The following is a 22925-nucleotide window of genomic DNA, read 5'->3' as shown; positions in this document are numbered from 1 at the left end:
AAATTACTAATTAGGATTGAGATATGATCAGCTTTCAAATAAAATTAATACCAATTTAACGAAAGAAATAACATTAAATTAATTTGATACATTATACGACTTGATTAAACCTAAAACAAATATTATAACTTAAAATATTGAGGAAAAAATAATAATTAAACCAATAATAATATTTTATTAAAGATATATTTGGTTCCGAGAGCCATAATTTTTCTTTTCATTTTATAAATGAGGTTAAAATAGAGAAATTGCACATTGTTTCGTCACTTTTTACCTAAATCCTCCTGATGGGAAACTTTTTGCATAGTTCACTATCTTGTTCTCTCGTTTCGACCCCATTTTCTAATTCTCAAACCATTAAAATCACTTTTCTTTATTAATGCATACTTTTCTTAAGCATAAGGGATTAAGAAAGAAATAGAAAAACTAAATAAGGGACAATAAAGTGAGTAATTTTTTTTTAATTTTTGTATTATCTCTCCAACGTGCATCTACGTTATATTAATTTTAATATTTTAAAATATATTAAAAATACATACTAAAATAAGTATAATTTGAAAAAGTAGAAATATATTTCGAAAAATATCATGCGGCCCACAACGCCACGACGGAATCCATCACCGCGGCTGGGCATTATAGCGTGCCATAAGGAGGCAGCGCCGCCAGCCGAGCCGAAGAGTTTGTAGGCGCTGGAATGGTGGCGGCGAGGCGGCGAGGGAGACAGAGGCATGTGCTGGGCAAGGTGGCTGGGACAACGACGAGGATCAAAGAAGGAGAAGGCGCGAGCTACTTCGTTTTCAGGTTAGGGATTTGGCAACGCTCCTCCTCTTCCTAATTGTTTCGGATGCTTCTTGAAAAACGGGTTTGTAACCCTCTTAAAGCTTCTTAGTAGCAAGAATCGAAGCTTCTCCACCACGCTTGGGAGCTATTGTTGTAGTTGTTGTGTGGAGGCATCACTTCCGCATGCAGCTCCGGAGAAAAAACAACCCGGAGCAATTATCGTCCGTAATGCATTGGTAAATTTGAATACCGACTGATCTATGGCAATAAAGGCCAAAAATTGGGATTTGTTTCCCCTATTTCGATTTGGTCGAGCAAGAACCCTATTTCCCCCTTCTCCCTCGCGAATCCTCTCCCCCTGGTGTCGCGGTGGTTCCCAGCCGCAGCTGCAGCATTGGCCCGCAGCTGCAGCATTGGTTCTTCCCAGCCAAGGTTGAGGTGCTTCTTTCGGTCCTGGTGTTCAGGTGGTTGAGCGCACCCCATTGACGGTGTGAGGACGTTGGGTTGGTAACCGTTCGAGGTGCGTTGAGGGATTTTCGCAACGGTTGGTGCTGCGGTTGAGGGAATGTTGGTGGACGGTGATTGATGCACTTTTTGCCGCTGCCGTGGTGGAGGGAGGCTGTTGACGCTGCCGTGGTGCGTTTAGGGATTTATGCAAGGTTAGTGTTGTACTGTGTTCGTGTCAATGGGTTGTATTCCTTGAGAGAATGTTCTTATATACACTAGTGTGAGGTCTCTATGCTTTGCTTGTGACGATCCAATTATAAGGTCTAGACTTGAGTCCGACATTTGAAATTTCAGGTTTGCCCATGTATTGCATTATATAATCACTACATCTGAACATATTGGATTCTTGGACTGTGTTTCATTACATAATGTTTAAATAATATTACTAATCTTAACAATAAAATTATTAAAGTGATTACTACACTTAATATATACATTAAAATCTTAAAATTAATGCCTGCGGACGAATTTTCCTAGCTTCACTGTAACAAGCAGTTGTGAGTATCCAAAACCTGATTCTGGTGCTTCATTATCAACTCACAAGTTTGGTTTTGTTTTGTGTGTTAATTGATGTGGAAGCTAAACTACTGTGTGTTCTTTCTGTTACTATTCTGTACTAATCAAATCAAATCAGACATGCAAGCTATTAATGAGCTCAAATAATGTCTGTGTATTTCTATTACTTAGCTACTAAAATTGGTGTTCCCTGCCCCTTGAAAGTCAAAAGGCCAATCAATGATTGGTGTTGAACCGAATTAAAAACAGACTTTGAATCAATGATGAGGGAGGGATAAAGAGTAGGTAAATTTAGAGTGTAAAATGGGTTAGTTTGGAGGATGAACATTAGAATAGGGCAGAGAGCATGTGTCACACCTACTACTCCAGTTATTGATAATGAAAATGCTGACCAGACTCAGGTCTATTTATGCACTTGGAAATGTTTCTCACGCTTTTTCATTAGTCCAATTATAGATTCTACTCAGGAATCACACACAGACCACAAATATATTATTTTCGTTAGGTTTATGTTGTCTATCATAAATACAAGATAACTTTAAATAAAGCCTATTAAAAAACTTTATTAAGTCAAAAAAATGAAAAAAAAATAGCTACTCTCTAATTTTAGGTAATTTAAGAGTTAGTAAGAATGACATTTAAGTTAGTACAAATAATGGTCGAGTGTGTTCAATAGTAAACACTTTGACTTGCCCCATAGCTCCCTAAGATGTGGAGTTTTACTTTAATTTCCTCTTGTCATGTCGTACAATGATGATCTTATTTTGTTTGTTAACAAACAATTGCTACTGTTTTTCTCTTGCTCCTTCGTTTTGACCTTGTTTGATATTTGGATTTCTCTTTCAAAAGAACCACTTATTTGGAACTTTCACTAATTTGTGCCCCTTTCTTGCTGCTTTAATTGCAGCATGCGGCACCTTCAATGTGTCCCTTTATTGCTGCTCATTGCAGCATTTGGAAGCCCTTTTTTAGCAGCCTTCAATGCAGCATCTGTCACCTTCATAACAGCCACTTAGCGATAGCATGAAAAAATTGAAATAAAAGTATTTGCGTGATATGAATCTACCTCCCCAGTTAGACAAGCAATATGTATCAGAACACCAAAATTGTGCTATCAATGTTTACACAGAGAACTACCTCACATTTTATAAAGCCCCAATACTTTCTAACTCAAATTTGAAACTGAGTTTTATTACTGTTGCTTAAGCATTTAGAAGTGATACTTGTAATTGTTATTGCAGTTGGTGGAGTTGCTTGAATTATTTCTTTTTGCTTCCGCTGGATTTTGATTCAATTTAAAAGGTTAGATTACTTAAATTGTTGTTTGTCACAACTTAGTAACTTTTGGTGCATCTGATATTGCATATGATGTTAATGCTTCTGAGTTTGTGCTTGAAGTGTAGTTATTTTCTACTTACCTTCTCAAAATAGTTTGGATATATCATCACAAGCGAATGCAGTTGACTATAACTAAAAGTTTTGTGAATAGATCCAAAAGATCAAGCATACCTCTGAAATTTACTCTTTGTGTTCCAGGTAGTAATTAATCTCAGTTTGTGCTGCTTTCTTTTTGTGGCCAATATTGTCATACACTTGGAATTATTGTGTTTTAGTTGTAAGATTTGTCAGAAAGATAGCATGTGCTTGACGACATTTTTCCTTACTCTGTTCTTTGGTCTTTGATGAACTTGGTTTACATGTATTGATATAGTGTTCATTCATGTTGTTAATTATTAATTGCATGCAACATAAGGATGATTATATATAAAGTGTTTCTTATTTATGCATTAGGATGAGATTAAATATGAATGATAGTTGGTAACAAGAAACCTTGATTTGTCTCCTAATTTAAAAACAGACACGTAAATCAACCATGAAACACCAAAGAATTTTTCCCTGTTGATTTTTGACAAGACAAGAATGTAGAAACACGTTCAAGGAAGCCTGTCTTCCTTCCTCCCTACAGGATGTAGAGGTCATGTCTCAAAACTACAAACAATACGTGTCCCATTAAATTACATTTTCTCTTACTTCCAAGTAGGTCCCACATGAAACCACTCACTTCTTGTGAAACTCTCTTTCTCTCATCCCTTTTACCACTTTTTACATAACCAAACTCTCTTCCTTCCCTCTTTCTCTTTTATTTTCCATGCATTTACGCAAAACTCTACTTCACCCACCTTTTCCAACTATTACCGTGGCCCCCACTCCCAATATCTACCACTTTCACTCTCTTTTCAAATGCTAAAAACTACACACTTCATTCCATGCACCAACACCATTTACGTAACCACCTCTCCTCACACTTCCACTTTCTTTTCTTTTGACTTTTCAACCACACCTTACTTCTACCTTTTTAAATTTCATTTCATTCTTCTCTCTCTTTTCCTCATTTAAAACACGTGACTCTCACATCATTTACGTAACACACTTCCTCCCCCACACACTTCACTTTCTCTTTCTTTTTTCTTCAAATATTATTTTATTCTTTTTACTCACACCCCACACTACCCTCCTTCTTCCTTTCATGTAAACCACCCCATGCACTCACTTCATTCTATCTATTTTTTTTTTCACTCCTTATTCCCTTCACATTTAACGTCACACACATGCACCCTTTTCTTGCTCCCCCCTTTTTTTTATAACTCCTTCCCACCATTCCTTCATTTTTTTTCTTTGCTTTCAAAGGCCATCCCAAGCTTCTTCCTTCACGGTTTTTGGTCCTCTTCCAGCACCTTTCTTTTTCTTTGCCACTTCTACATAAACCAAGCCATGCCCATCTCCATCTTCAACTTCTATTCTTCTTCCATCATGTTCTTCTTCTACCCAAGACATCAAACTTTCATTCTTCTTCACTGTTTTTCATCAAACACATGTACCCCAACTCACCAAACATCTCTTTCACTCCTCTCATTCTCATAATTCATTCTTTCCTCTTCCAACAATGGAAGAGAATTCTCAATACCCTCTTATCCACACTCTTGGTTAAAGAGTGTAGATAAGTGCTCCCAACAATATATAATTCTTGCAAGGTAATAAGAACCAAGATATACAAAATATACATGAGACTAAGCACACACACCCTCCCATGCACACTCACATCAACGACTAGACTAGTCTCAGTATACATCCAAGAATGACTAAGATGTATAAAGACCTAAAAGAATCTTTTTGGTGGAGCGGAATGAAGAAGGATGTTGCAGAGTTCGTAGCTTCCTGTTTGGTATGTCAGAAGGCGAAGATCGAACATCAAAGACCAGGTGGAATGTTACAGCTGCTGAATATTCCCCAGTGAAAGTGGGACAACATCTCGATGGACTTCGTAACTCACTTACCGAGGTCATCGAGGGGTCACGACTCCATATGGGTGATAGTTGATCGATTGACGAAGAGCGCCCACTTTATATCCATCAATCAGAAGATGTCAATGGAGAAGTTAGTAGAGTTGTACATAAGAGAAATTGTAAGATTGCATGGTGTACCAGATAACATTGTATCGGATCGGGATCCAAGGTTTACCTCGAGGTTCTGGCAACAGTTGCAGGATGCTTTGGGTTCTCGGTTAAGGATGAGTTCAGCATATCACCCTCAAACAGATGGACAGACTGAAAGAACTATTCAGTCATTAGAGGACTTGTTGAGGACTTGTGTTTTGGACCATCTTGGAGGTTGGAGTGAGATCTTACCATTAGTGGAGTTCACATATAACAACAACTATCATTATAGCATTGGGATGACGCCTTTCGAAGCTTTGTATGGGCGAAGATGTCGAACTCCTCTTTGTTGGTTTCAAGATGGGGAAGCAATATCAGTAGGTCCTGAGTTGTTGCAACAAACTACTGAAAAGGTGAAGTTGATTCAAGAAAGAATGAAAGCAACACAGAGTAGGCAGAAGTCGTACGCTGATCGGAGAAGGAGACCGCTTGAGTTCAATGAAGGTGATCATGTGTTTCTACGCGTGACACCAATGGCAGGTGTGGGTAGGGCTATCAAGGCGAGGAAGTTGTCTCCTAAGTTTTTTGGTCCTTATGATATTCTTAGGCGGATTGGACCCGTAGCGTATGAGATAGCGTTACCACCGCAGTTGGCAAACCTGCATAACGTGTTTCACGTGTCTCAACTGAGGAAATACATTCCAGATCCTACACATGTGCTAGAGGTTGATGATATACAAGTTGATGAAGATCTTACAATCAAAGCTGGGCCAATCAGGGTGTTGGAGGTGCAGACGAAAAATCTAAGGGGAAAGGAAATTCGCACGGTGAAGGTGTTGTGGAACGAGGAAACCCAAGAGATGACTTGGGAGCTTGAAGAGTTTATGAGAAATGAATACCCATTTCTGTTTGCGTAGTAGCCTTAATTTTCGAGGACGAAAACTTTTGGAGTAGGGGAGAATGTAAGACCCGTATAAATAAAATGATTTCTTACCTTAAGTATTTTATTTTGTGGTATTATATAATAAATTGTGATGAAAAACAATGTTGAGAAATATTTAAGGAAGGGAAGAAAATTAAATTAATATTGGTTTCATAGTAAATTTCGAAAAAAGTTGAAAGAGTATTTAAGTATAATTGTTTGCGCTATTATATCAGCGGATGGAGCCTGGTCTAGTGGTTGATGTGAGTGTGCATGGGACGGTGTGTGTGCTTGGTCTCAAGTTCAAGCCCTCCTAAAGACCAAAAAGGCTCCTAGCTCTTTTTAATTTCCACCTTGACATGTGGGTCCCACTATGAGTTAAGAAAGATAGAAATTGAAGTGTTAAGATGAGCGTGGAAGTGGCTCCCAAAGCCTTGTTTCACTTTGCTTTTCATGCATTAAATGATGAAAGAGAAGGGTGAATGTTATATTATTTTATTGATGTTGAGGGAAGCACTTTAGGTTAATGCTTCCATTATTTGATTCCAAGAGGGAACTTTTATTCCCATTAATCCCTCATTCACGTGAAATGTTACATGAGTGCTTGAGTCATTGCCTTTTTTTTTCCACTTTGCTTGAGTGGGCACATGTTTTCTGGGCACATGTTTTCCAAACTTAGGAAGCTTGTAAGTGACCTTGGGGAGGTTAAAACTTGGAGAATGGAAAAGAGATTTTGGAGAGCAACCAAGTTGGTGAGAGAAAGGAAGAGTCACCTTAGCCTTGGAGTTTTTGGACGTCACTTGTAGGAGACCAAGAGGAGTGGAAGCTTGTTGTCTAGTGAAGAAAGAAACCTAAGAACCTTTGGAAGCTAGCTTGGAATTGAGGTAAGGGGTTTAACTTGCGATATAACATAGTGTATGATGGGTAGAAGGTAACAATATAATGTTGTTGCATGCTTTCTTTCTTGTGTGTTGGGATTAAAGTTAACATGTTGAGGCATGTACTCTTCTTTTGGGTTTAAGTTTCATGTGTTGTTGCATGGAGAATGGGTATTCACATGTTCATTTTCGTTTTTCTACTATATGGGGTAGTTAATGGATTATACATGTTTATATTTTATGAAAAAGTGGTGTTGTTGTAATGGGTATACATGTTGGATGTATTGGGGTGTTGTTTGTGTATGAAAAAGTGTCATGGGTACACTTTAAACTCATGTATATTTTGTATATCTTGGTTCTTATTACCTTACAAGAATTATATATTGTTGGGAGCACTTATCTACACTCTTTAACCAAGAGTGTGGATAAGAGGGTATTGAGAATTCTCTTCCATTGTTGGAAGAGAAAAGAATGAATTATGAGAATGAGAGGAGTGAAAGAGATGTTTGGTGAGTTGGGGTACATGTGTTTGATGAAAAACAGTGAAGAAGAATGAAAGTTTGATGTCTTGGGTAGAAGAAGAACATGATGGAAGAAGAATAGAAGTTGAAGATGGAGATGGGCATGGCTTGGTTTATGTAGAAGTGGCAAAGAAAAAGAAAGGTGCTGGAAGAGGACCAAAAACCGTGAAGGAAGAAGCTTGGGATGACCTTTGAAAGCAAAGAAAAAAAATGAAGGAATGGTGGGAAGGAGTTATAAAAAAAAGGGGGGGAGCAAGAAAAGGGTGCATGTGTGTGACGTTAAATGTGAAGGGAATAAGGAGTGAAAAAAAAATAGATAGAATGAAGTGAGTGCATGGGGTGGTTTACATGAAAGGAAGAAGGAGGGTAGTGTGGGGTGTGAGTAAAAAGAATAAAATAATATTTGAAGAAAAAAGAAAGAGAAAGTGAAGTGTGTTGGGGAGGAAGTGTGTTACGTAAATGATGTGAGAGTCACGTGTTTTAAATGAGGAAAAGAGAGAGAAGAATGAAATGAAATTTAAAAAGGTAGAAGTAAGGTGTGGTTGAAAAGTCAAAAGAAAAGAAAGTGGAAGTGTGAGGAGAGGTGGTTACGTAAATGGTGTTGGTGCATGGAATGAAGTGTGTAGTTTTTAGCATTTGAAAAGAGAGTGAAAGTGGTAGATATTGGGAGTGGGGGCCACGGTAATAGTTGGAAAAGGTGGGTGAAGTAGAGTTTTGCGTAAATGCATGGAAAATAAAAGAGAAAGAGGGAAGGAAGAGAGTTTGGTTATGTAAAAAGTGGTAAAAGGGAAGAGAGAAAGAGAGTTTCATAAGAAGTGAGTGATTTCATGTGGGACCTACTTGGAAGTAAGAGAAAATGTAATTTAATGGTTTTGGGGTTCACTTGAAAATGTAGATATAGAAGGGAGTGTGTTTAGAAAAAAAAAAAGGGTGTATTAGAATTATGTTTTTCTTTGATGTTGGGTATTAATTAAAAAGTGGGGGTGCACTAGAAATGTTGTTTTAGTTGATGGAAGTGTGAAATTAGTAATTTCAGAGGGGTGCGGCTGTAGGACAAATAATTAAATTAAGTTATTTAATTATTTGTTAGTCAATGAATTTAGTTGACTTTATATATGATGGTGATGGTTGTGATGGTAAAATTGTGAGAGCAAACGTTCTGTCATTTTCTTAGAATTTTTTTCAAATCGATGGTGTTCGTATTGCGATACGATAGTGTGTTGAGTCTCTGCGGAGACTGAGGTTCGAGTGTCACCCTTTCCTCGTGCGCGGGGGACTAGAGAGGGTTGAATATCTCGCCCAATGACTTCGGCTCGTGTGAGTATAGTGCTTGGTGGGTGCGCCTAACCGATGTTTTTACTCGTAATTCCTTGAGGAGTCGGGGAGATAGGTCTGAAGTTGCGATGAAAGACGACTCGAATCGTCCTGTTTTGCGAAACAGGTTTGGTACGACAAAATTCAAGGAAACAACAGAAGCTCGTGTAAATGATTGAGTCGTGAGTTTAATACTGTGATGTATTGTAATATTGTGACTTTGATAGTCTGAGTGATGATGATCTAAGTTATGAGTTGAATATTATGTTGTATTGTAAGGTTGTGACTAGGATAATCTAAAGTTATGATATTTTGATATTGAAATTATATGCTATGTTAGGTTCTTCTTTACTCACCCTTTCCTTTTGTAGTTGTGGTTCCACCTACGATGATCGTACTTGTACGAGAGTAGATGGCGTTGCAGATGAGGCAGAGATGAAGTAGCACGACGAGAGTTATGAGAATAACTATGGGGGACTTATCATGTTTTAAAGTAATTTTATGTCTTTGAATAATGAATTTGATATTTGTAAGGTTTTAACTTTATGTTGTAAGACGCTTAGACTTTTGATGGTTTAGTTCCGCGATGTTAATTTTAAAAGAAAAAAAAAACTGGCGTAAAATTTTGGATTTTGTTATTTTCTAGTGGCACTCTGTAAGGGGTGTTACACAATGCACTCCTGGTAGACCTCCCGCAGCCAACTCAACCTAACTTTTGAACCGCGTGTCTATTTCATCTCAATTGTAGCTTTGACGCAGTCCACGTCAAGCAGCTCCATAATATGAGATCGAGCCTCCTCAACTCTAACTCATCGACCTCACAAAATTAATCCATGATGGGTAGGTGGAGTAGATTATGTATGTCATCTAATATGACGCTCATCTCACCTATTGGGAGGTGGAAAATATTCGTCTTTAGGTGCGACCTCTCCGCAAGGGAAATGATCAATCCATGATCGACATACTCGTATGATATGTTCACTAAGGAACTCAACTCCGACATGGAGATATAAGGCTCAATAGCCTCATGGTATATTCCAAAGTGTTTTAGTTTTTTCTCATGGAAGATCATCTTGATCTCCCTTCGATCCTACATAATAACACAAAATTATACAACAAAAATAAATAAACAGTTAAGGAACAATTAACATTTAGGTTGATGACTAACTCAGTCTTGTTATATGACAAATGTAACGTGCTGGGTATAATGGGTAAGTAAGGAGGTGTCATGTGGACCTCCTAGGAATCAACCACCTTCATCTTCTTCCTCACCAACATCGAGCTGCTGAACATCCTCCTGCTCAACATGCTCATGCTCATGAATGACATCCACACGATATTCTTCAATGCGTCTTCTACGAGTAGATGTCGTAGGTCTTCTCCTTTCATCATGTGATGAAGATGAAGGCTTACCACGAAAAGATGATGCACCTCTAGTTCTATCCATTTCTATTAATCAATTATATAGAAAATAAATTATATTAAAAATATAATAACAAACAAAAAAAAACAACAAATAATTACATAATAATATATATTGAAACAAATAATAAATAATAAAAATTAAAGATTAATAATAAACTAACAAAGAAATACAAAAAAATAACAAAAATAATTACTTAATAAATAATACTTAAATAATTACAAATTATGACAAAAACATTAAAAATAAATTAAGTAAAAAATTAATAAGTAAACAAAAATTTTAGGCATAATAATTATTATTTAAATAAATAAATAGTTTCAAATACATTACAGATTCAAAACAAATTAAAAAACAAATAAAATAAAATAAAACAAAAACAAATACATAATAAATAATATATAAAGAATTATAAATTATAACAAAAACACAACAAATTCAAAATAAATTAACACACGAATTGTGGTTAAGGCTGGACCTTAAGCAAAACACCTCCTTAATTTCCCAAGAGGTTCACATGACATCTCCTTTCTTATTATCCATTATACCTAACCGTTGCATTTGCCATATGACAAGACTAAGTTAGTCATAAACCTAAATGTTAATTGTTCATTAATTGTTTATTTTTTTTGTGATATAATTTTGTGTTGTTATGTAAGATCAAAGGGAGATCAAGGTGATCTTCCATGAGAAAAAACTAAAACATTTTGGAATGTACCATGAGACTATTGAGTCTTATATCTCCATGTCGGAGTTGAGTTTCTTAGTGAACCTATCATACAAGTATGCCGATCATGGATTGATCGCTGCCCTTGCAGAAAGGTGGCACCTGGACAAGAATACTTTCCACCTCCTAGTAAGTGAGATGAGCGATACATTAGATGACATCCACAATGTGCTCTACCTACCCATCATGGGTCAATTTTGTGAGGGCGATGAGTTAGAGTACGAGGAGACTCGATCTCATATTATGAAGCTGCTTGGCGTGGATCGCGCCAAAGCTACAACTGAGATGAAACAGACACGCGGTCCAAAAGTTAGGCTGAGCTGGCTGGGGGAGGTTACCAGGAGCGCATTGAGTAAGAGCTTTGGGAGTGCACTGCTCGGGCCTACTTGTTGCATATGCTTGGATGCACAATTTTTACGAATAAGAGTGACACTCTGATTCGAGTCTCAAACCTCCTTCTCTTGCAAGACTTGAATGCCCGTGCGAGATATGCTAGGGGAGCAACGAAACTGACACATACTTATGAGCAGTTAGGAGATGTTAGCTTTACTGATGTTAGGCAGGTAGCTGGATATTCCACTATTCTACAGGTACATTTTAGTTTTACAAATTTATTTTCATATATTTTACAAATGTATAAAATCATTTAAGTAATGTTTTGTAGAGTTGGATATATGGGCCCCTTCCTAGCATGGGAAAGAGGCAAGTGTTGGGGAGGTATACAGACGTAGATCCAAGTTGCCTAGATGCATCACTCTGTTCGTCCATGCCTTGACGAAGTATGTCTTGCACGAAATGATCCAAGTATGGTTCACATAATAAAAAAATAGAGACCATGCAGTAGAGGCATACTCAAGACGATGAACATAAGCACCAAACTTCGATTGGTTGTCACAGTCCATCACATTTTGTCACACTTCCATCAAGACATCCCATGCCTCAACATTATCTACTAACATATTGCATTTCGCTTTGACATTTTTCATAATGTGGAATGTACAGAGCATCTGATATGCCTCAGGAAATACATTGTCAATGACATTCATTAAAGCAAGGTCTCTGTCAGTGACAACAACGCGTGAACCGCCATCTGATGTCAATAGTAATCCTTTGAACCTTTCCAATGCCCAAGTGAAATTATTTTGGCATTCACTTGAAAAAAATACAAAGACGGCTATGAATGTCAAACCAATTGATGTGACTCTAACAAACTTAAGCAACGAAAGACGATATTTGTACGTGGTATCCTTTAGGGAACAATATTAAATGAATTCAGCAAGTGCACTGAATCGGGATGTGTCCAGAATAGGTCACTTACCACGCCAGAATTGTCCAAAGATCTACTCCATTAAATGTATTTATCTCTATCTAACAACATCATCAACTGTTGCATATCAGTTCTCGACCCTCTCAAAGATTGTTTGTAAGTGTACTTCACGTTATATATTTGCTTCATAATGGTTACATTAGCTTCATTATGTTCATTGAGAGTCAAAAGAATATTTGAGGGTTTTACTTGACTCTTAGTCATGTCAACAAGAATTGATTGTTCAACAACATTTAACCTCCCCACAAAAGGATGACCATACAAAGTCTCTGCTAATTCATGATTGTGATAACCGCACATAACCTTGAACACCCAACTCTGTCCTTTAGGTTTACCCCTCAATCTAAATGGACACTCACATTTTCTTGTGCCAGATACACTAGGCTGAACATCTGGCTTATACTTCTTATACTTCCCACTCCTTTCACAGCCTAACAAAATGAATGCCTTTCTTCCCGGTTCACTAGTTGTTGTGTCAGATCTTATAATCACAACAACAAAGCCAAGGTCGAATGCAATCTTTCGAACCCATTCAATTAACTCGGAGCGTGAGGGGAAGATTTGATCAGTGGAAAACTTATATGTGTAATCACCCTCAGCCACTTCATTTAGGAAAGAAGAAAATTCGGACATGAAATCAGAATTTATTTGAGAATCGAGAAATGGATAGTTATCCATCTTATAATATTAAATACAACCTACAATAATAAATATTAAAATTTAACTAATAAAAAAACAACATAACATATTCATTTTTATATAATAAATCAAAATGTTGAGATTTGTATCGCGTAGCGCAAAGGTTTTAGAGAGTGTGTTAAGGTCAATAACCAAGAGTGGAGGGGTGATTTTCTTTCAGAACTTTTATCAAATAGATTAAAAAAAAATCAACACAAAAGAATTTTATCTTCGTTCGAATTAAAAGATTCTACGTCCAATCGTTAATTACTATAAAGAGTGATTAACCTTTTTTCAGTAAAATATCGTTTCAGATTACAATCAGATTGATACAAAGATTAAAAGACAGAGAACACCTTCCTTCGACACACGATGGAAGAACTTGGCTCAATCAACTTGAACAGATCCGCTTCGACTTTAGATGCATTAAACGCAAAGTTTTCCTATTCACAAGACTTGACATGAACACTTAGACTTGAGAACTTCTTTAGAACTTTTCTATATTCTCAAATGGCTTAGTTAACCTCTTAGAGGTTTAGGAAGGTGTATATATAGCCCAGGGGTCAAAAACTGAAAAATCTGCTCCCAACTGCCAATGATAATCGATTATTTGCGATCGTTATGGGGTTTTCGAAAAAGTGATAATTGATTATTTGCGCGCCTTGGACAATATTAAACCAAGCAAAAAATAACCATAAAAAAAAAGTCACAGGATGAAAAGACTTGCAAGAAGGAAGAAGACAACAAGCATAAATGGGGTTTCCTTCCTTAGGGACCAACACACACAAAAACAAACCTCTACTATAAAAATCTTGCCTAAAACACCAATACATACAAAGCCTACCTAAATGGTAGTGCAAATCAAGCCTGCATAGTTAACTAGATGATAACATTAGTTAAATCCATAAATGTGACACTTGAGTTACTTAGATGATAACATAAGTCTACGAACACGATACCCAAGTTATAAGTTATCAAGATAGTAATAAGTCCAAAAGCATAACACCAAAGTTACCTATTTGGTAACATAAGTTATGCTCACAAACACAACACCCAAATTACCAACACCCAAATTACCAACACCCAAATTACCTAGACAATAAGTTATGCTCACAAACACTACACTCAAGTTACTTGGATAATAACATGACTCCAACAAAACTCAATCAATGTTATTAGCCTAAATATTCACAAAAATATTTATTAAATATATAATCAAATCTCAACCGTATAATTATATTTCAATCGCTATAATTTTTTTTATAAATACTTACTAAATAACAAGTTGTATCCAAACATAGGATATTTATAACTATTGTTTCTGTCTTGTCTAAACTTAACCAATAATCTATGAAATACTAATGTCACGTACGTCGATGCCTTGACATGTACAGATACTTATCTTACAAGTATCTCTTTTAAGATACCTGTGTGGTATCAAGTATGTGGGCTTCATAGTGAGCCCATAATCAGGGACTTTCTTACTACAGGCCAACTTTCAACAACTTACCTTATTTTAAAATTTATTCCTTAAACCTTCAAAATAAATAAATAAAAAAGTTATTGGTTAAGCAATAAGCATAAAATTTGTCATCTTTCGACTATAATAAAATTAAAAAAAATATATTTTGATATAGATTCTTTTACAAGATTTTAATAGAATATATATTATTTATTTATTATTGTATTGATATATTTTAAACCCAATATAAAAATAACGCATATGTTGTATCTAAATATTGTTAAAAAATATGTATTAACGTATAATTGCCCATTAAGTTAATCATACCATACAAGTTTTACGTGGTCATTTAACCTTTTACGCATCTGCTTACAGTGTCAATTAAGAAATTGGTCAGAGAGAATCTTCATAGAAATATGTTGCTGACAACATAGGCACACGTCCAGCTAGCTAATGAACACTAACGTTAATTGGTTTCTCCTAGACAATGTTGACATTGTGTATGACGTATACCACAAGGAATTCTTCTCGTAATTATAAGTAATTAGCAAGTGAATTATTTAATTATAGGGATTTCCTTTTATATAAAATAAATTTAATTTGGTCTACAAAAACCCCTTGAATCCAAAGCATTGGAAACAAAGACCACCACTCCATCCTCGAAACAACGTTGTGGTTTATCGGAGAGGTATGTCGGAAACAGGAGCGACGGCGATTCTGAAGGAGGAGGTGGACATAGTTATCCCCACAATAAGGAACCTGGAGTTCTTGGAGAAGTGGAGAGCGTTCTTTGAGCCTTACCACCTCATAATAGTGCAGGACGGTGACCCTTCTAAGGGCATCAAGGTCCCCGAAGGCTTCGACTACGAACTCTACAACCGTAACGACATCAACCGCATTCTGGGCTCCAAGAGCCACTGCATTTCCTTCAAGGACTCTGCATGCCGCTGCTTCGGCTTCTTGCTCTCCAAGAAGAAGTACATCTTCACCATCGACGATGATTGCTTTGTCAGTATCACACTTTTTCTTAGATTTCATCATAGTCATTCTTCTTGTAAAATGATATATAGTCTTTCTTTTCTTTTTCTCTTTTTCAGGTGGCAAAAGATCCATCTGGGAAAGAAATTAACGCCCTGGAACAGCATCTGAAGAACCTTCTGACTCCATCAACCCCGTTTTTTTTCAACACCCTCTACGATCCTTTTAGAGAGGGTACAGATTTTGTCCGTGGATACCCGTTTAGTCTGCGTGAAGGTGTCCCTACAGCTGCTTCTCATGGCCTCTGGCTCAACATTCCTGATTATGATGCCCCAACTCAGCTTGTCAAACCTCTGGAGAGGAACACCAGGTACGATGAATGTTTAGGTCAAATGTTTTTGAAGAAAAGTTGAAAAAAATAATTAAATTTGTTAGAATATATTGGTTTTTGTATTTAAGGTATGTGGATGCAGTAATGACCATACCAAAGGGAACCCTGTTTCCCATGTGTGGAATGAATCTGGCATTCAACCGTGAATTAATCGGTCCTGTAATGTACTTTGGACTCATGGGTGATGGTCAACCTATCGGACGCTATGATGACATGTGGGCTGGTTGGTGCATGAAGGTATTGTATTCCAAACATCATGTTGAAAAGGGGAGATTTTTGTAGAAGATTGTTTGATTAATTTCTCATGTTGTAGGTGATAAGTGATCATCTGGGATTCGGGGTGAAGACAGGTTTGCCTTACGTCTGGCACAGCAAAGCGAGCAACCCATTTGTAAACCTTAAGAAGGAGTACAAAGGAATTTACTGGCAAGAAGAGCTGATTCCATTTTTCCAATCTGTTTCTCTTCCCAAGGAATGCACTACTGCTCAGAAATGCTACGTTGAACTCTCGAAACAAGTGAAGGCAAAACTTGGGAAGGTTGATGAGTATTTCAACAAGCTTGCAGATAACATGGTAACTTGGATTGAAGCTTGGGAGGAACTAAACCCTTCTGTGGCACCAAAATCTGATGCATTGCCCAATGGCTCTGCCAAGTAACTTCTTCATCACTAGGATATGCTTGTAGTCTTCATTTTTCTTTTCTCTTTCCATAGAACAATAAAATTTCATCACTGCCTCCTCAACGTATATTTTTTAATGTTTTCTTCATCACTTTGAAATGTAGCTTCTTACTAAACTTTGAAATTTGGCAGCCAGGTTATTGCTCTTGGTAATGTCTTCTAATTCCTGCCATTTGCACTTTCCTTTTTTCTGCACTCTTATTTCTATTATTAATAATAAAAGTACTAAATAATAATAAATTATTAAAATATTGTGTATATATTAATTTAAATTATTATTAAATAATTTTTATAATGATTGATATAATATAATAATAATAATATATTTTTTTATATTATCATTACTGTGATGCTTTCCGTCTTTAGTGAAGAGGAACATATGACACACATTTTTCTTCTACAAATTATTTTGCAGGGGTTCCATAAGAATGTAATTGATAACTTAAAAGTTGCATATAAGTTTTAGCGCGATCCACACATCTATAAAAAAAATCGGCCCCAATTTTAAACGAATAATTAAATATTGACTATAAAGTTACATATTTAAATATTTGATTTATTTAAAATATGATATTCTAATCTTTATACTAAATTTAGAAAGGGAGGTTGCATGCAAAGTGAGCTACGCCTATTTATAAATATAGGAAAGAGTTCTTTACATTGGTTATTTTGGATATTATAGTTTGAATCGACGATCAAAAGATAAATCAGGTGACTTCTTTTGACTTGAGTGACGAACGGAAACTTATAATTCCATATTGTACTTTGATTATAGAAGAATTGAAACATATAAAAAAAATAATAAATAAAAGTTCTTTTAGTAATGAAAACATAAACATAAATAAATAATGAAAAAACAAACTATGTTTCAGTTGGTTAAGAAGTAAATTTTAAGCCTAACTCAATCTTACAAAACTAGTTTATAAGGTGAGTTTTGCACCCACTTATATACTTTAAATTGGTTTTATCTTTAGTTGATATAGAATTTTCAATACAGTTATTACAAGAACGAAACCTAATATCCTTATAAATTAAGCTTTAGTTATTACTAGTATTAAAACCTAATATTTCCTTTGTGTTTCAGTTTTGGTTATAATCAAAACCTAATCACTACAAAAAAATGATGTATTACTAACAATCACTTTCATTGGTAACTTTGAAATTTGGTCAGTAATAACATTTTTTTTTTGGTGAATTTTCAATGGTTTTATGTGTAAATAAGTAAAGGATCACCTCATTTGTGTTGTTCAATATGTACATATGTACATATGTACTTGCAACAATTCTTTGAGACATTTGGTTACATTTATACCTTAGATGCTTTTACTTATAAAACACTTGTTCAACCATGATCTGCGAGGAACTCCTATCAGATTTGTTTTATCATGTAATCTTAACAAAACTCAATACTTTATTTAGCAATATATCTTCCAATCACTGAAGCTTCTAGGTGATAGTGATTTTTCATATACCCTTTCAAAATCTTCATATAACATTCAATAGGATACATTCATCTTAAATATATTGGTCCACATAACTTAATTTTTCTTTCCAAAAGTAAATGTACCATGATATCAAAAAAGGATGAAGGGAAAAACATTTTCAACTGAGACAAGCTGATAACAATCTCTCCTTGAAGTTCATATAATTTTATAAGATCAATGGATTTACTACAAATTCAAGAGAAAAATAAACACATGCATATTATAGTTTGTCTAACCTTTTTGGGTAAAATTCCACGAATAGCCACCGGTAACAATTGTTGCATTAAGATGTGACAATCATGAGACTTCAGACCAACAAGCTTCAAGTCTTGCATCGACATTAAACTCTTAATATGTGAAGATTATCCTTATGGTACCTTGACACTCTTTAGACAAAGGAAAAAACACATCTTCTTTTGTCTAGACACAATGTAACATGTAGGGAGAAAATAAGTACACTTACCAACCACCTATGATGCTAAGTCTTCTTAAATCTTCATTTCAAGCACATCCAAATAAGCATTTATTTTATCTTTTGTCTTTCCCTAAATATTAAGTAGTGTATCAATCAAGCTATCACACAATCTTCTCTACATGCATTATTAACTTTATTAACTTTTTCAAGAATTTAAAGGCCAATTAATGGGATTGGTGCATAGTCATTCTCTTTATGTCTATTGAATGCTTTTTCAACCTTCGATAATGATGATTAGGTTGTAAAAATATTCTATCGTGCAAATATACTCGCTTCCTCTCATGTTTCAATTGATGGGTTAAAGTGTTTTCTTCACATATAAAACATGTTTTATGACTCTTGACATTGTACCCTGACAAATTATCATAGGTTGAGAAGTCATTAATGGTGAAAAATAATACTACATGAATCATGAAAGTTTTTTAAGCAAAAACATCAAGTATTTCAATCCCATAAATCCATAACAACTTCAAGTCTTCAACTAGTGGACTGAGATAAACATTTATCTCATTTCAGGGTTGCCTTAGATGAGATATAATCACAGACAATATCATGTACTTTCCCTTCATGCAAAATCTAGGAGATAAGTTGTAAATGAATAATATAACAAGCTAACAACTATGGTTTACACTTAAATTACTAAATTGATTCATTCCATCGGTAGCTAAACCAAACCGAAGATTTCTACATTCTTGACTAACTAAGGGAATTCATTATCAATATTTTTCAATTGCATTGAATCAACCAGATGACAAAGTAGTTTGTCACATCTTCTCTCATCTACATGTTATCTAAGGTTTTTAGTGTCTTTTGGATTCGCAAACAAACGCTTAAGTCTGGGCATGATTGGAAGGTACGAAACTACTTTCAAAGAAAGACCATCGTTTTCTATTTGCCCACTATCTTCACTATTGGTTTTCTACTTCTACCATGATAACCCACACTTCAAACATGTTTTCAAACCTTTAAATTCTTTTCTGTATAATATGCAATCATTATGACATGTATGTATTTTTTATAGTCCATACCTATCAAACAAAAAGTTTATTGACATCACAATTACAAGTGCGTAATGTATTTTCATCTAGAAGCATTTCATTCAACAATACTAACAATTTTGTGAACTCTTAGTGGTCCACCTATTGGTCCCCTTCAAACTCATGAGCCTTAATACTACTAATAACCTGTGAACTTAGTTGAACTGACATACAATGAAGTCTCTGCATTAGTAGACATTGTCTCATACTCATGCGCTTGGACAAAAGCTTATGTTCCAACATCATAGATCATGTCCTCTAATTTGTCTTCTTCCCATCAATATTCCATGGTGGAATCAACAACATGTTCAGTTCAAGAGGAAGTTGAGAAGTCTATTAATTCTCCATGCCATGTTCATTTTGTATAACTTCGAAAGAAACCAACATAGATAAAATGTTTCCTAATTTCGGTTGCATTCAACTTTTTTCCATTCAAGCAGTTGATACAATGACATCTAAATTTCACATCATCGTCACTTCTATCCTCATTACATTGTGCAAATTGTATTACTTCTCTTTCATACTTAACACTAATGCGCGGTGAATTAATCTAATCTCGATCCATACATTTGAATATTGAAATTATGTGAACAATTTAAGTAATATTTAAATGAATGTTGATCTCACTTTGGTTTCCAAGGTATGAACCTATCCCATTCAAGAAGATTAACTTGTTTTAGTTTATTGTGCATATCAACTTTTAACAACATATATTAAATTTTATGAAATTTTGCCGGCATTTAGTTTTGGTCTTGTAGGTTACATGAAATGAAAGTGATTATCAATCGTAATCAAATATGCATCCAAAGATCAATACAAAATACATTTAACAAATATTCATAAATTTTAAGACATGTATATTAAAATATATTATATATGCATTACTAAGCTATAAAAAAATGGATTAATCTTCTTAAACTGTCTAATTAGACAACTCAAGATTCAATACGTATAAATTATTAGTATTGTCTCCTTTTATATTAATTTTTAAAAAATATAATTTTTTCAAAAGAACTTGGAGATAATAAATAATTTTTACATTGAATTTTAAATAGAAAACTAAGGTTAATTCAATGCAACAACAATCTCAAACCAAACAAAATAAATCAATATATTTAAGCATATTATTGATTAGATATCTAACATATAAAAAATAAATTTTTCCATTACATAAATTAACTATAGGCTATTAAAAATAAATTTTGAAAATAATAATAAGAACCTAAAAGTAAGCAACAGTGGAAGAGGATGCAATCCTAAACACGTTTTGAAAAATTACAGAATTCCACCATAATAAGACAACAAATGGCAGCAAAAAAAACCCCAAATTCTATAAAAAATGAACAAAGAACACAAGGAAGACATAAACTCAACCAAAAAATGCAAAAAATAAAACCAAAAAACTATTCAGCAGCAACGTTGAATGGCGACAGAAATAGAGGTCCTCGAGAACTGTTTAGTAATGACAGTGGGCAACGAAGACCTCTTCGACATTACGACTTAGCACAAACCAAAGTAAAGGAAAAACTAAAAAACTTAAAAAATGAAGTTGGACACATATGTAACTTTCGCGAAAATTAATATTAGAAAAATTAAAGCCTGAAACTCCTTTTAGGTATCGGTTGTTTAGCAATTAAGCATATATAGATAAAATATTTTTTTTTAAATCACAATTTTAAAAACTTTACAAACTTATAGACTTCAATTCTTTAACAATCCTAACATATAGACCAATAAGCTTAGGTTTTTTTAACAATCGAAGTTTATAAATTTTTAAAATCACTAGCTTTTTATATATTTCGTTTGCTTTAAAACGAAAACATATATAACGATTTTAAAAGCAAAAGCGGCACCGTAATACTTTTGTTTTTTTCACAAATACTTAAAACCTTTTTAGCGTTATAAGTTGGTATTTGTATTATATACTTATTATATATTTCACCATTATATGAACTTTTTTTATAAACATTTCTAAAAGAGAAAAATTAGAGAAAAAATTGAATTAACTTTTCTATATAAACTAATTTTAAGTGCTTATTTCATTATTTATTTAGACCTATACATCTCAATGTACATATTCAAAAGCTTCTGGAGTGAGATTATAATTGACAGGAATTATACAAATTACTAAAAAAATAATATTTACCGAAACAAAAAATTGTGAGGAAAAGGAAAAGTTAGGGAAAATGTTAGCGTTATGTTTGGATGGTTGGAGTGAACGTGACATTGTTAAAGTTTTTCTTGTGTTTGTGAATGATCACAACCAGCTTTTCTTTTTGGCGTTTTCAGCGTTTCCATCTGCATTTCCTTGTGCCGTCGAATACCATAACGAGAAAGTCGGCCGAAACTAACATTTTAAACTGAAATTTTATAGAAAATATATTATTTCATATGTATTTTCTTTTAACATGTTTAATAAGTCCCTTCAATATCTTATAGTATACTTTTTTTTTCTTAATGATGAGTCTTTTAAGAAAAAATCACTTAAAAGATAACACATTAATATGAGTCCAACCTCTATAAGAATTAAAATAATATATTTAAATATCATAAATAAATTAGAAAAAATATTATATTTAATACTATGAAACAATAGATAAAAGCAAATGTTATTTGAAAGATTGTTTTGTCATCAATCTATTTCAATAATTTAAGATATCTTACATTTTAGTCAGGAACTATGGGAATTGTTTGTTGTGCGGTCTTTCATTTTGGGTTTTAGCTTACACTTTAGGAAAAGCCCAGAAATTATGGGCCGTAAATTAAAAAAAATATTAGCCGAAAATGCGCCGCTGCCGGGGATCGAACCCGGGTCACCCGCGTGACAGGCGGGAATACTCACCACTATACTACAACGACTTGTATGTTTAAGTTAGTTATAAAACAAAATAAATAGAGAATCCAAATTACTAAAATATAATAAATTTATTTCTGTTTTTAAAAATTAATCAAAGTAGACATGACCTCGTAGCCAAATCTCTAGAAGCTTGGATAATATGGTAGCGGAAATGAACAAAATAAAAAGTTTTATTATTTTCATAAAACTTTCGTATTTTTTTTAGTAGAGATAATGTAACATTTTTTTACATAAATGTTTTGAGTAACTTTCATATGTTTTGAGTAACATATGGATTTTTTTTTTATTTTTTACTCCCATTCGAATCCTTATGCTCCTGGATCGCAAATTTAGGGTTTTGTAGGTGTGTTTCTCCTCTTTCGAATCTTTTGCTAACTTTTTTCATCGAATTGGTTGTCGTTTCGTTGTTTATGATTGTTCTTACACGTTGCGTTTACTCGTAGAGAAAGCTTCAAAGAGTCCAAACTATGTTCGATTCGATCCCCTCGGTCTTCTCCACATCTTCCATCAAGAAAGTTCTTCGTTGAGAGAGC

At 34.5% G+C, this 22925-nt stretch overlaps 1 protein-coding gene and 1 non-coding gene across 13 annotated transcripts; one reads left to right on the top strand and one right to left on the bottom strand.

Moving 5' to 3' along the window:
- Positions 1 to 446: 446 nt before the first annotated feature.
- Positions 447 to 16702, top strand: LOC108330990 (UDP-arabinopyranose mutase 3). Of its 12 annotated transcripts, none has more exons than XM_052876976.1 (7): positions 563 to 801; positions 890 to 1439; positions 3045 to 3105; positions 15120 to 15497; positions 15587 to 15837; positions 15927 to 16095; positions 16172 to 16702. In XM_052876976.1, the coding sequence occupies exons 4-7, from the start codon at positions 15180 to 15182 to the stop codon at positions 16514 to 16516; spliced, it is 1083 nt and encodes a 360-aa protein (XP_052732936.1). In that variant the 5' UTR covers positions 563 to 801; positions 890 to 1439; positions 3045 to 3105; positions 15120 to 15179; the 3' UTR covers positions 16517 to 16702. The 12 variants fall into 12 exon arrangements, 6 of the variants coding, with proteins under 6 accessions (XP_052732939.1, XP_052732937.1, XP_052732938.1 ...); XM_052876975.1 differs by having other exon boundaries at positions 882 to 1439; XM_052876977.1 differs by lacking the exon at positions 890 to 1439 and having other exon boundaries at positions 509 to 801.
- A 5620-nt stretch (positions 16703 to 22322) lies between these two features.
- Positions 22323 to 22394, bottom strand: TRNAD-GUC (transfer RNA aspartic acid (anticodon GUC)). The gene has a single exon. It is a non-coding gene; the product is annotated as a tRNA-Asp (tRNA).
- Between the last annotated feature and the right edge of the window lie 531 nt (positions 22395 to 22925).

The sequence above is a fragment of the Vigna angularis genome, chromosome 4 (assembly GCF_016808095.1).
Source record: "Vigna angularis cultivar LongXiaoDou No.4 chromosome 4, ASM1680809v1, whole genome shotgun sequence".
Lineage (NCBI taxonomy): Eukaryota > Viridiplantae > Streptophyta > Magnoliopsida > Fabales > Fabaceae > Vigna > Vigna angularis.
This window is presented reverse-complemented; position numbering and strand designations above follow the sequence as displayed.

What these genes read in the sequence shown, in the direction of transcription:
- LOC108330990 (XM_052876977.1), top strand. Translation starts at nt 15,180, where the DNA reads ATGTCGGAAACAGGAGCGACGGCGATTCTGAAGGAGGAGGTGGACATA. An exon ending in CCATCGACGATGATTGCTTT is followed by an intron (nt 15,498 to 15,586) that starts GTCAGTATCACA and finishes TCTCTTTTTCAG; the next exon opens with GTGGCAAAAGATCCATCTGG. An exon ending in GGGCTGGTTGGTGCATGAAG is followed by an intron (nt 16,096 to 16,171) that starts GTATTGTATTCC and finishes CTCATGTTGTAG; the next exon opens with GTGATAAGTGATCATCTGGG.